Here is a 14,265-nt window from a genome sequence, read left to right on the forward strand (position 1 = left end):
ATCCATGCGTCCCTCAACTTTAACAAGATTCCCGGTGCCGGCATTGGCCACACAGCCCCAAAGCATGATGAAACCTCCACCAAATTTTACTGTGGGTAGCAAGTGTTTTTCTTGGAATGCTGTGTTTTTTTTGCCGCCATGCATAACGCCTTTTTGTATGACCAAACAACTCAATCTTGGTTTTAGCAGTCCACAGGACCTTCTTCCAAAAAGAAATTGACTTCTCCAAATGTGCTTTTGCATACCTCATCAGACTCTGTTTGTGGCGTGCTTGCAGAAACGGCTTCTTTCGCATCACTCTCCCATACAGCTTCTCCTTGTGCAAAGTGCGTTGTATAGTTGACAGATGCACAGTGACACCATCTGCAGCAAGTTGATTCTCTGGAGGTGGTCTGAGGATTGTCCTTGACTGATCTCACCATTCTTCTCTGCCTTTCTGATGTTTTTCTTGGCCTGCCACTTCTGGCCTTTACAAGAACTGTACCTGTGTTCTTCCATTTCCTTACTATGTTCCTCACAGTGGAAATTGACAGGTTAAATCTCTGAGACAGCTTTTTGTATCCTTCCCCTGAACAACTATGTTGAATAATCTTTGTTTTCAGATCATTTGACAGTTGTTTTGAGGAGCCCATGATGCCACTCTTCAGAGGAGATTCAAACAGGAGAACAACTTGCAAGTGGTCACTTTAATTAGCTTTTCTCATGATTGCATGCACCTGGCTATGAAGTTCAAAGCTCAATGGGGTTACAAAACCAAAAAAAGTGCTTTAGTAAGTCAGTAAAAAATAGGTAGGAGTATTTAAAACAAGAAAATGATAAGGGTGCCCATAGTTATGCACCTGTCAAATTTTGTTTGAATGCAGATTGCACATTTTCTGTTAGTACAATAAACCTCATTTCAAGGCAGAAACATTACTGTGTCCAACAGTTATTAGATATATGAAACTGAAATAGCTGTTGCAAAAAAAACTATTTTTATAAAACATTAAGCTTAAGATTAATAGGGGTGCCCAAACTTTTTCATATAACTGTATCATATGACCTTATGATGCTTGCCCAAGTGACTCAATATGACGTGGCGGTCATGTGAGCTTAAGTCTGGTGTGCTTGCGTGCACTGCATGAGCACATGATGCTTCAGAGAGGCAATTTCCTTGCACTCTTAAACACTATCATGTGACTGTGTCACAAGATGTTATGATGCGCCACTTCCGGGTCACGGGGATAGGAGTGGACACTATATATAATTCCTCCCCATTTTATCCACGGTCTCCTGATTCGATTACACCGGCGGTGTACTTTAAAATTACTGGATAACGCCGGTGGTGTAATTTTAAATTTCCCTGCGGTGTAAAGTATACAACCTGGGGTGCCCCAAATACCGCGTGAGTGCGATCTAGCCCTATGTAGGTACGCAATCATGTACACAAGGTACTCTTTAGTTGATTGACTTTGCTAATAAATATTCTCATGAGGTCTTTATTATTATTTTTTGGAACTCTTGCCATTCTAGTTTGATCAAAACTCCATTTCCTTTTGGATACAGCATATGTATGTGTGTATATATTAGTGTACATTATTTGATGATTAGATGGCTGTCATGACAATTGGGATGGACTCTGAGGAAGAGGTGGAGCCCAATTCCCCAGATATATAAAAAGGCCTCAATCTTGTCATTTCCACTTTATAGCTGTATTTTTAACTTTTTCTGGCTCGACAAAGGCCTTTTTGGCCGAAACGTTGCCCTGTCTACCTCAATTTTGTATTTCTGCTATGTGTTTTTAAGGATGTCATAAAAGGTTTTTGTGTGTTTTTTTTTTTTAATGCATAATTTTTTTCTGGTGCCTTGCATTTACTATTCTATTAGGTCGCTGCTAATAACTATTGCCATACTGAAAGTTACCAAACTGCATCTGTTTCTAGGTTACTCCTGTTTTAAACCATTGCTTTGCTTGAAGACACTTCACAACATGATACCAGTTTTCTATACATTTACTGTTCCCATGTTTGTCTGCACGCCTGGCTCTGCTTCATCAATGCTACCTTCTCCACTTTTTTGTCTGTCATCCTGCATATCCTGCTGTCCTGGTCCTCACTAATTCATTTGTCCATCAAGCCTTGCTCAACTGCACCATTGCGTCTGGCCCAGTGTAACAGGCCAGATTAACCCCCCCCCGCCCAGAATATACCCGGGTTAAAGTGGCCTAGGCCAGATTATACCCCGGGTATATTCTGGCCTAGCCCAAACTATACCCCAGGGTATAAATTGGACTAGTCCAGTTTATACCCCTCTGGGCCTATATTCTGGTCTAGCCCAAACTATACCTCGAGGTATAAATTGGACTAGTCCAGATTATACCCCTCCAGGTCAGAATATACCCCAGCTGCTGTAGATCAGGCAGCGCACAGGGCCCCAGGCAGCACACAGGCGCCCCAGGCAGCGCACAGGGCCCCAGGCAGAGTACAGGGCCCCAGGCAGCACACAGGGGTCCAGGGAGCACATAAGGTCCCAGGCACTGCACGGGGCCCCAGGCAGCCCACAGGGCCCCAGGCAGCACACAGGGGCCCCAGGCAGCGCACAGGGCCCCAGGCAGCCCACAGGGGCCCCAGGCAGCCCACAGGGCCGCAGGCAGCCCACAGGGGCCCCAGGCAGCCCACAGGGCCCCAGGCAGCCCACAGGGCTCCAAGCAGCGCAAAGGGGCCTCAGGCAGCACACGGTGCCCCAGGTCGTGCACAGGACCCCAGGCAGCCCACAGGGCCCCAGGCAGCACACAGGGGCCCCAGGCAGCGCACGGAGCCCCAAACAGCGCACGGTGCCCCAGGCAGTGCACAGGACCCCAGGCAGCCCACAGGGCCCAAGGCAGCACACAGGGGCCCCAGGCTGCGCACGGAGCCCCAAACAGCGCACGGTGCCCCCGGCAGCGCACAGGACCCCAGGCAGCCCACAGGGCCCCAGGCAGCGCACAGGGGCCCCAGGCAGCGCACAGGGCCCCAGGCAGCGCACAGGGGCCCCAGGCAGCGCACAGGGCCCCAGGCAGCGCACAGAGCCCCAAACAGCGCACGGTACCCCAGGCAGTGCACAGGACCCCAGGCAGCACACAGGGGCCCCAGGCAGCGCACAGGGCCCCAGGCAGCGCACAGGGCCCCAGGCAGCCCACAGGGGACCCAGGCAGCCCACAGGGCCCCTGGCAGAACACAGGACCCCAGGCAGCGCACATCGCACAAGGGCCCTAGACATCTTATGCTAGTTTCACATTTGCGCGCAGCTGTGTATGCTCTCGGTGAAGCCCTGCCGATTGTCGCGCCCGCCAATTAAGCTCCGCCCAGGTGCGCATGCGGCCTGCGTACCCTATCTTTATCATTGGGTACGCAGGCCCTGCGGGCGTTTGCGTCTACATGCGTTGTTTTGATGATTCGGTGAACGCAAGAAAATCCAACTTGTTGCCTTCACCGCGGGTTGCAGCACCGTCAAAAGAACGTCGGCGGAGCTTAACCGGCGGGGCGCAGCAGTGGTCAAGGCTTCACTGAGAGCGTAAGCATACGCACGGCTGTACGCAAATGTGAAACTAGGATTGAGTGATATACTCAAGAGCAGGGCCCCAGACATCGCACAGGGGGTCCCAGACAGCGTACAGTGGGTCCCAGATAGTGCACAGGGGGGCCCAAACAGCGCACAGTGGACATGCGCTCTGTCTATTTCCCTCCCTTGCGCGCTATCTCTTACCCCCTTGCTCACTGTCTCTGCCCCCCTGTGCGCTATCTGGGACCCCCTGTGGGCTGCCTGGGGTCCTGTGGGCTGCCTGGGGCGGAGTGGGCTGCCTGGAGCCCTGTGCGCTGCCTGGGGCCCCTATGTGCTGCCTGGTGCCCTATGTGCTCCCCGGGGCCCCTGTGTGCTGCCTGGGGCCCTGTGCACTGCCTGGGGCCCCTGTGGGCTGCCTGGGGCCCTTATGTGCTGCCTGGGTCCCCGTGCGCTGCCTGGGGCCCTATGCACTCCCTGGGGCCCCTGTGTGCTGCCTGGGGCCCCTGTAGGCTGCCTGGGGCCCTGTGCGCTGCCTGGGGCCCCGTGCACTGCCTGGGACCCTATGCGCTTCCTTGGGCCCCTGTGTGCTGCCTGGGGCCCCTGTGCACTACCTGGTGCCCCTGTGCGCTGCCTGGAGCCCCTGTGGGCTGCCTGGGGCCCCTGTGCGCTGCCTGGGGCCCCTGTGTGCTGCCTGGGGCCCGTGCCCTGCCTGGGGCCCTATGCACTCCCTGGGGCCCCTGTGTGCTGCCTGGGGCCCTGTACTCTGCCTGGGGCCCTGTGCGCTGCCTGGGGCCCTGTGTGCTGCCTGATCTACAGCAGCTGGGGTATATTCTGACCTGGAGGGGTATAATCTGGACTAGTCCAATTTATACCCCGGGTTATAGTTTGGGCTAGGCCAGAATATACCCGGGGTATAATCTGGCCTAGGCCACTTTAACCCCGGGTATATTCTGGGCGGGGGGTTAAACTGGCCTGTTACACCGGGCTCCTTAATCAGACCTACGGCTTAATGAATTCACCTCATCTATTGAGCCCACGCTGTACACCAGGGGTAGATGACCTAATCTGCGGCACCCGGGTAGATTCCTGGTGACTACAGTGTTTGGGCTGACAGTCACATTTTGATGACTGCCGTCCCTTTAAACCCTCACTTGCACTGCACACACTGAAGCACATGTATTGAAGGATTACATCTTCACGCTGGAGCAGTGTGATGTCTATGCCCCCCAGCCCTCTCCAGTGATGTCTATACCCCCAGCCCTCCCACTGATGTCTATGCCCCCCAGCCCTCTCCAGTGATGTCTATGCCCCCCAGCCCTCTCCAGTGATGTCTGTGCCCCCAGCCCTCCCAGTGATGTCTATATGTTTATAACCCCAGTGTCTCCTGTGATATATATACTGCAGTCCCAGCGTCTCCTATTTGATGTATATACAGCAGTCCCAGCGTCCTATGTGATGTATATACAGCCTTCCCAGCATCTCTTATGTGATGTATATACAGCAGTCCCAGCATTTCCTATCTGATGTACCATATATGCTTTACAAAACTTATTATCACAAAGAGTTGACTGCGCTCCAGACTGATGAAAACCCGGAAAAGCAGTTTTGAGGAGCCACATGTTCAATATCACATCAACACCAAAGAGAAACAGCATCAGTCATCACATTAGGGCAAATTAATTAATGGTTTGAACAAATATAGTAAGGTCATTTTCAAGTTGATAATATTGTGTGGCTCCTGATAGATGGTAGAAATTTCCAAATGGCCCTTGGCAGAAAAAGGGTTCCCAACCCCTGCTGTACACTGTCAATATTTAGCAATTGGCAGTCACATAGAGAGACTACATAAGTGTATGAGCTTGGAAAACCCCTTTACGCCAGCAAATAAATATTCACTTTCAGATCACTTGATCAATCATTTGATAAACTTTTGTAGGATTGCGTGTATTTTGGAGAAAATAGATAAAATATTTATATCTACTCAAACGTTTTTGTTTGATTTAATGCAATCACCTTTACACCCTTATAACAAATGTGTTTGAGGTTTGTCACTGTGCATACAATCCTCACCTCTATGCAACAGTGTCTCCCTTGTTTTCCTTTATGATGGTTTATATAGATGACAGTCATGATTATGACAGTGATAAGCAGCACAGCCAGTATTATACCCACGATTGTGCCAGAATGCACATGGGATGCACTTTTCTTTGGAACCTCCTCAAGTGGTTCTGAAAGAGTAAATTATATACATTTAGTTAAAAGGAATCTGTTAGCAGGTTTTTGCTACCTCATCTAAGAGCAGCCTGATGTAGACAAAGAAAAGCTAAATGATACATTGTTGGATTCAGATTACTGCGTGCATCCGTTCTGAAACAATCAGAGTTTTTAGATTTTGCTTGAAACAGAGCTGAGGAAGCTAACCCTGGTGTATAAAGTCCATACACAGTGAGCTGCCTATCACAGGAGGGGGGGGGGGTGTGGGATCAGGTCTCACATGACCAGCTAGTTACAGCAATTATAAGCTACTGATGCTAAAACAATCATTGAAAGCAAGAAAAACCTCAAGCTTGATAGGAGGGGCATAGCTGAAATCTGTGGTTTAACCCCTACGTCATGCCGTCTTCAGATTACATAACGAAACCAGCTCATAGATTCCCTTTAAAAGAGTTTTACACTACTGTTATGTTGACCTATCTTTCGGGTAGGTCATCAATACTGTAGATCAACTCCTATTCAAGAGAGCAGGAGTTGATGTACAGTATGTGGCAGCAGCCACTAAACAGTGTATGGGGTGTTGTTTTCTGCTCCATCCACAGTTTACACCTGGCTCCTGCTGAAGCTAGTGACAGCTGATGGGTGTAAGTGTCCGGCAACACTGACTTTACATGGATGACCTAACCTATTATAAGTTTATAAGTCATCAATATAATAATAGTGGACGTCTCCTTTAGTGTTATGCATGTAATAATAACAGATGAACCATCCACATGTCCAATTACTTACCATCTCCCTCATGCTCCTTTTTTGTGTCATCTACATGAAAACAAAATAGCATATTAAAGAATAGGGTAAAAATGTTCTGGTCTTGTTTTTGATTATTAAAATTTCAAAATAAAACTTATTTTATGACATACTATTACATCATATGTCAGGTATCAATCATCAGATAATGACTGTGACACACTGTCAAGGATATAACCTCTAACAAGAAATGTGAGCGAACGGGTAATGTGAAAGGAAAATAGAAAATAAAAGAATAGAATTGGACATTTAGTTGACACTGTCCTTTTTAAGAAATGTACAAGTTAAAACAAATGAATATGTAACATGCCAGGTATGGGAATATCTATCCTTCTTGCTGGCCACCGTAGGCAGGGCTCTGGGCTGTGCTGCACTGTTTCTGTAACTCCACTAGAAGTTAAAGGGAACCTATCAGTTGATTCATGTTGCCCAAACCATAGGCAGCATGAATTAGGTCCTGACTGTCTGATTTGCAGACAGGTATGTTTTCTTCTGACACACTCTGGTGTTTCAGAGAACACATAGTTTAAAGATCCAGCCAGGGATCATAGCAAGAGACTAGTCTGCCACTGCCACCAGCCAGATTCTCCTTGCACTTCTCCAGTTGAATGACAGGTTTATCCCATGAGTGGACATCGAGAAAGAGCTGTCATTCAATTTCAGTGGTATGAGCAAAAACTGACTGAGAAAAACGCACACCTGGCTGCAATCGGGCAGCTAGGCTCTAATTCATGCTCCTCATGATTTGGGCAGCATGAAGTGAATGACCAGTTCCCTTTACTCAAATCTATTTGCAACGTTCCTCAACTCTGTTTATACACTCAGTGATGATCCCATAAATGTAATAAAATCAATACTTTTTTTTAATGCCTTGTAACATGTAATAATTGTGCAGTATGCACCTCATAAACCAGCTCGAATAGATACTAATTCATTTGTTACCTTCTGTAGTGAGGTCTATGGAGGCTGTCGGTGTGGATAAGTTCATTGTAAGGGAGGTGGTTTGGATTGTGGTGTCAGCTGGCGTGTACAAATCCATATAATCCTCACATGACGTACGTGGTGCCTTCAGGGTATGGTAATAGGGAGAAAAAATACTTTATACAATTAGGTTTGTATAATAGATTATTTCAATTACTCTGATACTAAATAATACGGACCTCTTTCTCACATCCATATGTCATCCAGTCCTGTCGATAACGGTCAATGCCACTGGAACATCTACGTGTCGTTATACAGAAAATAATCAGCATTAAATACCGTAACTGTATATATGCCTATAGTGCCTGTGCTGTTATGTCTCCACTTTCAAATTTTTGGTGTTGTTTGTCTGACAGCAGTTTCCCTTGATGCCCCCATACATACATGTGCGCTCAAGTATGTGTGCTTAATAGAAGAAGGGGAATAAGGATTTGCTCCACACCTCTGGCAGCTGCTTAACTACTTCAAAAACATTGAAATCCAGAAGCCTGGTCATTATTTCCCTTACATCTATTGTTGGGGAAGATTTGGGACACCCTCATATATATATTAGATGAGTGGCCTAAATTGGCAGCATCTAACGTGTATGGGTATCTTAAAAGGGTTCTCCAAGAATGGAATAAAATGACCCCGTCATGTAATTAAAACGGCAGACCATTCTAGTCACTTTTCAGGACAGTAGGATACAGCAAATGGTTATAACCTATTTATTCTACTGGAATTTAGCGTATTGGAGTAAAAAATAACTTTTAATAGATAGGTTTTAAAATAGAATACATAGCCTAAAGTGCAAGGTGCAAGGACAAACAGACAAATACAGTGGTACACATGAAAAATTCACATTGGCCTGTTAGGAGACCCGGAGGACGCTCGGTCCTCTCTGATAGCGAGACAACGTTGCTGGTATCCTAGGACAGCAATACCCTTGACGTTGCTGTGCCAGTACGCACTAATTGTATTCAACAAAAGTGAGTGAGGATGTTGCACAGTTGCAATCTGTGCTAGTCAACCTAACTTGCAATATTACAGATCTGATGTATGTACTGATGTGGATCCAACACATGGTTTTGCTAGTTAGGTTGACTAGCACAGATTGCAATTGTGCAACATCCTCACTCACTTTTGTTGAATACAATTAGTTTGTACTGGCACAGCAACATCAAGGGTATTGCTGTGCTAGGATACCAGCAACGTTGTCTCGTTATCTGAGAGAGGACTGACGGTCCTCCGGGTCTCCTAAAAGGCCAATGTGTATTTTTCGTGTGTACCACTATATTTGTCTGTTTGTCCTTGCACCTTGCACTTTAGCTTTAAATTAGAATACCGTACATAACCTATCTATTAAAACTTCTCAGGACAGGCTGCAGGCTAAAGAAACACAACTTCTGAGACATGACATGCGTCTCAACTGATAGAGGAGCTGCATAGGAAGTCGAGAAGGGCTGTGACAGGACAAGAAAAAAAAATCTCTTTACCTGACTGAGCATGGCGGACTGAGGCTAGGGAAAAAAGTCCTTTGTGCTCAGTCTGCCGGGGAAGAGACTTTTTCTGTTCCAAAAGCTCTGACTCTTCAGACTGCAGCCTTTCGTGACACATCACTGGACTGGTTGTCATTTGAATTATGTGACAAGGCCAGAGTATTACATTCTTGGAGAACTCTTTAAACAAATGTAATAATGAGTCTATTTTATTAAACATAAAAGGATTGTCTACCACTTTAAAATATTTTCAAAATGAGCAAAATGTGTGGAGAAAAGGAAAAAAAATGATATTCATTCATTACAAGGGCAGCACTCCTCCACACTGGCTCCTGTGCTTCAGTCGTTAAGCATCCACATCTGGTGGGGGTGTCATGTGACCACTGCTACCTCTTGGGAGCTGATGATTGACTGCAGCGTTCACATTGCTTACTAGTGAAAGAAGCCCGCTTAGACACAATGTGAAGGCTGCAGCTCTTATGCAGTTATTACTGACTCTGACTGGACAGATGTCGATGCCAGAAGAAAATGTAAACGTGCCAGACAATTCCTTTAACCTAAACTCTTTTCTGATCCTAGCACTGTTGGTAGCATATAATTACTGTATATAGGTTTACCTTTGTAGCACATGACACCAGCTGCAGTTGAGGCTAGAAGCAGAGGTCAGACACTGGTCACAGGTTGTGTACTGCAGGCATGCTGTATTCAAGGAGAGAATAGTTGTTTACTGTCATAAAACTACACCAAGTCCTAAATCACCTGTTTGTTTCCTGCATGGTCATTAATTTTTATGGAAACAATGCCATGTACTTCATGTTTTGTGTTTGGCATTGAACTTTTATGATAAAGGCAGGAAATATACAGAAACGGAGGGAAATGCCAACAACATACATTATAAAACATACCAGCAGTATCTAATAGTTTTGAAATTCTATTGTAATTCTCTCCTACAGCCATGTAAGGAAATTTCCTGAGCTGCTTAAACCCCAAGTATGAGAATGATTTCAAGATGATGTATGAGTCTGTTCACTATATATACGTTTGATCTGGTGTTGTATGAAGTTGAGTACTGCCCTCACACCTACTAAACCTGATATATGAGGCAAAAGAAGCAGTGATGACTGGGAAAAGCCTATACTATTTGCTATGTACTGTATATTTAATCTCCCACTGAAGATTATTTCAACCATAAAAGCAACAACTTTGGCCCCGATTTATTTAGACTGGTGTTTTGCACTCCAGCCTTCAAGAGTGTGCTAGAATAAGATGCACCAAATTCATTAAGGGTATGTGTAGACAATCAGTAAATGCTGCGGGTTGGACGCTGCGTACTTGTGCAGCCTCCAACCCTCACTGGCAAGAAGTTACAGCATAGTGGATGGGATTTCAAGAAATCCCAAGCCCACTATACGCCCACAGATGCCTGTGGTTCACCCGCGGAGGCGGACATGCAGCATGTCTCCACCAAATTTCTCCAATAGAATGTAATTGTTCGTGGTGAATCCATTTGATTCAGTGAACAGATGTGGATTCACCTGCATGCAACAGACGGCAGCGCTTTGGACACAGGGGACATGCGCTGCGTATAAAGCGCTGCGTCCAAAGCGCTGCTACTTCCGGATCATTTGCACATACCCTAAGAGGTGTACTACACCTACTGAATTCGGCACATCTTTCAGATGCTGTGCACAACTGTGCATAATGTAATCTTGTCAGGGACTGCAGTACATTTCTCTTGTAATATCCATATTTCAGGCATAAATTATGATGAATTAGTTGACCATGTATGCCCCTGCCTCTTCCTGGCTAAGTTGTGCTCACTATTCAAAAAGTGGAGATTGACCCGCAATGAGGTAAAAATGTCAAAAGTCTATGATTTGCAGAAACATTTTGTAATGCTGGTGATATTTTCACCGGTTCGTGGCTGTAGTGCTGGGTGGTCATTCGGATTTTCATAAATTAAAAACAGTTTAATGAAGAACTGAATGAAGAGGATGACTAGAATGGGATTCATTCTGTGCTGGCATTTTGTCGTGTCTTTGATTACTTGGTAGAGGAGTGAATTCCACAACTGTTTGACTCTTAATCCTATCGAGGTCCACCTGTACCCGATGATACTCGTAGATAGATCGCCTCCGGGATTCTGCATGGTAGGAGAAAAACATAAATGTCTTTCAGAAGTGATTTTCAAAAATTCATTAAGGGGAATGTGTTACCAGCTTTTTGCTATGTAATTTGAGAGCAGCCTAATGTAGTGGCTAAGACTCTGATTCCAAGGATGTGTCCTTTTCTGGTCTGCTTCCTGTCAATTTGATACCATCCCTGTTTTCTCTGCTGCAGATCTAGCAGTGCTCAAATGCTGAGCTGCATGCAACCCTGCTCACACCACTGATTGAAAGTTTTCTGTGTACTCTGTACATTGATAGAAAGCTGCTAATTAGTGATGGATTTGGGGTTATACAGAGCAGTTGACTACGAGGGACAAGACAATTAGTCCTGTTGTGATAATCTGCAGATAAAATACTGCTTTTATTGAAACAGTTTAGTAAATTGTCACTGGAATCGGGGTCTCAGGCACTACATTATGCTGCTCTCAGATTACACAGCAAAAACCTTTTGACAAAGTCCCTTAATTATGTTCACTAAAATTACTATTCCCTTGATGCTATTGGCCTAACTTGAAACCTTATTTATTTTATGACTTTTTACATTTACCAGCATAGGTATAGGTATGTTGTTTTGGGGGGACCAGGATGCTGGGGGAGCTAGGCTGCTGTATGGACGCAATACTTCCATTTAAAGCTTCCTATTGTTGAATTTCCATTGAAATAAACACCAAATCATAAATCTCTAGGCGAATTCAAAATTAAACAAGTACAACCATAAGAAGGAAATTACTTTTATATATGTAAAAGCATACAGGCACATAGCCCACAGAACATATATTTACAGACTGCACCAGGGTTTTTGTCGTGACCAGGATCACCGGAATATTTCTAGGACGTAGGTATGTAGACCTAGTAGATCCATACCTCCCCCTAAGGATATCTCCCCTCCTTATAGTGGAGGATGGCACCCTAATTTGCCCCCCCCCCCCCCCCCCCCACTCATCATCGGTATCCCTAATCACCTGTGGGACACAAATATACACTCACTGGCCACTTTATTAGGTACACCTGTCCAACTTCTTGTTAACACTTAATTTCTAATCAGCCAATCACATGGCGGCAACTCAGTGCATTTGGGCATGTAGACATGGTCAAGACAATCTCCTGCAGTTCAAACCGAGCATCAGTATGGGGAAGAAAGGTGATTTGAGTGCCTTTGAACGTGGCATGGTTGTTGGTGCCAGAAGGGCTGGTCTGAGTATTTCAGAAACTGCTGATCTACTGGGATTTTCACGCACAACCATCTCTAGGGTTTACAGAGAATGGTCCGAAAAAGAAAAAAAATTCAGTGAGCGGCAGTTTGTGGGCGGAAATGCCTTGTTGATGCCAGAGGTCAGAGGAGAATGGGCAGACTGGTTCGAGCTGATAGAAAGGCAACAGTGACTCAAATCGCCACCCGTTACAACCAAGGTAGGCCTAAGAGCATCTCTGAACGCACAGTGCGTCGAACTTTGAGGCAGATGGGCTACCGCAGCAGAAGACCACACCGGGTACCACTCCTTTCAGCTAAGAACAGGAAACTGAGGCTACAATTTGTACAAGCTCATCGAAATTGGACAGTAGAAGATTGGAAAAACGTTGCTTGGTCTGATGAGTCTCGATTTCTGCTGCGACATTCGGATGGTAGGGTCAGAATTTGGCGTAAACAACATGAAAGCATGGATCCATCCTGCCTTGTATGGAGCATCTTTGGGATGTGCAGCCGACAAATCTGCGGCAACTGTGTGATGCCATCATGTCAATATGGACCAAAATCTTTGAGGAATGCTTCCAGCACCTTGTTGAATCTATGCCACGAAGAATTGAGGCAGTTCTGAAGGCAAAAGGGGGTCCAACCCGTTACTAGCATGGTGTACCTAATAAAGTGGCCGGTGAGTGTATATAATATACTGTATATATAATATATAGCAAGAGTGCACCAAGGTCCCTAACTAGGTCTTTTAGGTATCCTTGTGAAGACAGCCTGGTTACAGGGAGTTTCCAAAATATAGTCATATATTATACATGTATGGAGTTGTCTAAGAAGCGCTTAGTTTTGTGTGGTAGACGATCTAAAAGGGTCTCCAGTAATAGAGTACCAGATGGTCACTAATGTGTGTTTCCCATTACATAGGGTATTAAGCCCAGAATACACATACTGTAAGTACGAGGGGCATTCATTAAAGATTTCCCCTGACCCTCTTCTATTTATTATAGGACGCTGAAACTGCACAAGTGTAATGATATAAGTCTCTATAGGTTACGTGCCAATTTGCAACTCAGAACTGATAACGGACTTGATTTTACAGGTGCTGAAGTGGTGTGAGGTTTGATAATTGACCCTGTGGAATAAATTACAGTCATCAAGTTCCTTTACTTGAAAGGCCACACACCAAAGGAGACGTTCGATGAGATGAAAGAGGTTTATGGTGATGATTCCCCATCATATGATGTAGTCAAAAATTGGCATAATCAATTCAAATGTGGTTGGACTTCAGTGCAAACAGCTCCAGTTCCAGGGAGACCCCGCTCTGCTATTGATAATCACACATCCAGCAAGTGGAGGTCGCCATTTTGGAAAATCACTGCTTAACCATTCGCCACTTAGCCCAAAATATCAAGATTAGTGTGGAAAAAATCATCCAAGGCCATCTTCACATGCATAAGGTATCCGCTCGCTGGGTTTTCCGGCTGCTCACACCTCTCCTGAAGCAGGAACGAGTCGAATGCTCTCAGGCTGTATTGACGATGTGCCATGGAAACCAGGAGAACTTTTTCAACAGACTGATCACACAGGATGAAAGCTGGGTCCATCACTATGATCCTGCAACTAAAGTCCATTTGATGCAATGGAAGCATCATGACTCACCGCCTCCAAAGAAGCACGTGCCCAACCCTCGGTAGGCAAGGTCATGCTCACAGTTTTTTGGGACCAGCATGGAGTAGTATTAATGGATTTCCTAGCAAGGATTACCATGATCACTGGGGCATATTATGCTTCACTGCTGCGGAAATTGCGGGAGGCCATAGAAACCAAGAGACATGGCATACTCCACAAAGGTTTCCGCCTTCTGTAAGACAATGCACCAGTTCACAACTGACATGTTGCCCAAATAGAA

At 45.6% G+C, this 14,265-nt stretch overlaps 2 protein-coding genes across 3 annotated transcripts in view; one reads left to right on the forward strand and one right to left on the reverse strand.

The window, feature by feature from the left end:
- PLXDC1 (plexin domain containing 1) overlaps positions 1-14,265 on the reverse strand; it is an 85,733-nt gene that overhangs the window by 4,094 nt on the left and 67,374 nt on the right. Inside the window, exons 8-13 of one of the 2 annotated variants that reach the window (XM_077252318.1) lie at positions 11,047-11,142; positions 9,617-9,698; positions 7,701-7,761; positions 7,483-7,606; positions 6,523-6,552; positions 5,590-5,747 (exon numbers count right to left, since the gene is read on the reverse strand). In XM_077252318.1, coding sequence (XP_077108433.1) covers positions 5,590-5,747; positions 6,523-6,552; positions 7,483-7,606; positions 7,701-7,761; positions 9,617-9,698; positions 11,047-11,142 — 551 coding nt within the window. The remainder of the gene's footprint in view (positions 1-5,589; positions 5,748-6,522; positions 6,553-7,482; positions 7,607-7,700; positions 7,762-9,616; positions 9,699-11,046; positions 11,143-14,265) is intronic. The other variant, XM_077252319.1, reaches the window with a different exon arrangement.
- Positions 1-14,265, forward strand: part of LOC143765537 (dickkopf-related protein 3-like) — a 130,447-nt gene that overhangs the window by 1,603 nt on the left and 114,579 nt on the right. The gene's annotated exons all lie outside the window — the stretch shown is intronic.

This window comes from Ranitomeya variabilis, chromosome 4 (assembly GCF_051348905.1).
Source record: "Ranitomeya variabilis isolate aRanVar5 chromosome 4, aRanVar5.hap1, whole genome shotgun sequence".
In the NCBI taxonomy this organism is placed as follows: domain Eukaryota; kingdom Metazoa; phylum Chordata; class Amphibia; order Anura; family Dendrobatidae; genus Ranitomeya; species Ranitomeya variabilis.